General features: G+C 37.4%; 1 protein-coding gene across 1 annotated transcript in view; it reads left to right on the top strand.

Annotated features, from left to right (window-relative positions):
* Nucleotides 1-57: 57 nt before the first annotated feature.
* The window catches only part of LOC107578597 (vacuolar protein sorting-associated protein 13C-like), a gene marked incomplete at its 3' end in the record, with an annotated part of 3,992 nt that continues 1,822 nt past the window's right edge, over nucleotides 58-2,227 (top strand). The window contains exons 1-5 of the mRNA XM_016264542.1: nucleotides 58-82; nucleotides 164-381; nucleotides 555-647; nucleotides 1,490-1,945; nucleotides 2,067-2,222. Coding sequence (XP_016120028.1) covers nucleotides 58-82; nucleotides 164-381; nucleotides 555-647; nucleotides 1,490-1,945; nucleotides 2,067-2,222 — 948 coding nt within the window. The remainder of the gene's footprint in view (nucleotides 83-163; nucleotides 382-554; nucleotides 648-1,489; nucleotides 1,946-2,066; nucleotides 2,223-2,227) is intronic.

Genomic DNA, 2,227 nt, shown 5'->3' with positions numbered 1-2,227 from the left:
TTTAGCTAAAAATGCTTGTGTGTACAATGTCTGTCATTAGAAAGGGCTGGAACAGTCATGAAAACGGAATGGAAATCCATTGGTCAGAAAGTGTAGGAACCCTTCATTTCAGACATTTCAGGAAAAAATAAGTATTTGATATTTTATCTATCATCAACTTCAGCTCCGAGAACCAGGCTGCGAGCAGTTGTGGTGGACCCAGAGGTTGTGTTTGTGGCTAACCTGATGAAGGCAGATGCTCCTGCGCTGGTAGCCTCATTCCAGTGTGATTTTAGCCTCCTGTCTGAAGACACTGGACAGGCCATGAAGGCCAACGTCAGAAGCCTCAAAGTGCTCGCCTGCCCCTTTATCAGGACGGAGGGTGACAAAGCTGAGACCACCGTATGCTTACTGATTTCTACTAATGTCTTTCTGTTTTAACTCTATTGTTACAACAGGAATAAAGTTTTATGCTTATTTTGTGTTTTAAGAGACACTGTGAAAAATATATTGCAGTCTATGTAATTGCAAATATCTATAATGCTTTGCAAATCATGAATTTGTTTTTACTGCAGGTGCTGAGACCATGCTCTGTTGAACTTGAGACCAAAATGCCAACCAATGCCCCATTAACTGGTTCAGTAACTGTAGAGGAGGTCATAGTGAAAGTGAGTGTTAGCTCTTTGCCATATTAATATTTTTGTGAAAGGAAAATGTATTCTAGCATTTCAAAAGTTTGGGGTTGGTAAGATTTTTTAATGTTTTTAAAATAAGTCTCTTATGCTCACCAAGGCTGCATTTATTTATCAAAAATACAGTAAATATATATATTTTTATTGGTAAGATTTTTTAATGTTTTTAAAATAAGTCTCTTATGCTCACCAAGGCTGCATTTATTTAATCAAAAATACAGTAAATATATATTTTTTTTAAATGTATATTCTATTTTATATAATATTTATATATATTATACTATCTGAAATACTATATTTGATATTTTAGCAATAAATATATATTTAATATATTTTAACATTTATTTATTAATTTTTTTATTTCTTTGATGGTGAAGCTGATTTTTTTTAAAAATAAGCCATTACGTCTTCAGTGTCACATGATCCTTCAGAAATCATCCTAATATGCTGATTTGGTGCTCAAGAAACATTTCTTATTATTGTCCGTGTTAAAAACAGTTGTGCCATGCCATTTGATATTTTTGTGGCAACAATGATGCATTTTTTTTCATCAAGATTCTGTGATGAATACTGTAGTATTTATTTACAATAGAAATCAGTCTTTACTGTCACTTTTTGATTTATATATTGCATCCTTGCTAAAGAAAAGTATTAATTTCTGTTGAAAAATCTTACTGAACTTGAATCATGTGAACGGAGTTATTTTCTCTGTAAATATATACAGTACTGTTCAAACATCTCATGTTTTCATTACATATCCCAGGAATATTCTAATCTGTGTTGAACTAACATTTTTTGTCTCTGTCTTGCTCTCTCAGATCTCTCCTATCATTCTTAACACTGTCATTACCATCACTGCGGCCATGGCACCCAGACCTAAAGAAGAGCCGTCACAGCAGACGTCAGATGACCTAAACAGCCTCTGGTCTTTGATGAATGTCGCTAATGCAAACTACTGGTTCCTTGGTGTGGATACAGCCTCCGAGGTCACTGAGAGCTTCAAGGATGTGGACAGCAGTAAGGATGGAGAGAGTTTTGAGATGAACGTGAAGGTGGTGCAGGTCACGCTGGAGTCAGGTTTGGGGCATCGGACTGTTCCCCTGCTGCTTGCGGAGTCGTCATTCACCGGTACTGCTCAGAACTGGTCGTCGTTGCTCAGTGTCTCTGCAGATATGACACTTGAGGTGAATTACTTCAATGAGACTCATGCCATTTGGGAGCCACTTCTTGAGAGAGTGGACAATGGGAGACGAAGGTGGAACCTTAAATTGGATGTAAGCAGAATTGCTTCTCTTTTTTCACTTTTTCGTACAAACGTAAATCCACATTCCCACCCTGTCAGATAGCTTGCAGGTTGTTCTGTTGGTAATTATTTGTTTGTGTTTCTGTGTGTAGATGAAGAATAACCCTGTTCGGGATAAAAGTCCAGTTCCTGGGGATGATTTCATTATGTTGCCAGACCCTCGCACAGCCATCACCATATGCTCCAAAGACACCATGAACATCACAGTGTCCAAGTGCTGCCTCAGTGTCTTCAACAACCTGGCTAAGGTAAA

The sequence above is a fragment of the Sinocyclocheilus grahami genome, unplaced genomic scaffold (genome assembly GCF_001515645.1).
Source record: "Sinocyclocheilus grahami isolate Dianchi unplaced genomic scaffold, SAMN03320097.WGS_v1.1 scaffold11067.1, whole genome shotgun sequence".
NCBI lineage: Eukaryota > Metazoa > Chordata > Actinopteri > Cypriniformes > Cyprinidae > Sinocyclocheilus > Sinocyclocheilus grahami.
The sequence above is the reverse complement of the archived record's forward strand: the minus strand, read 5'-3'. Positions and strand labels throughout refer to the sequence as shown.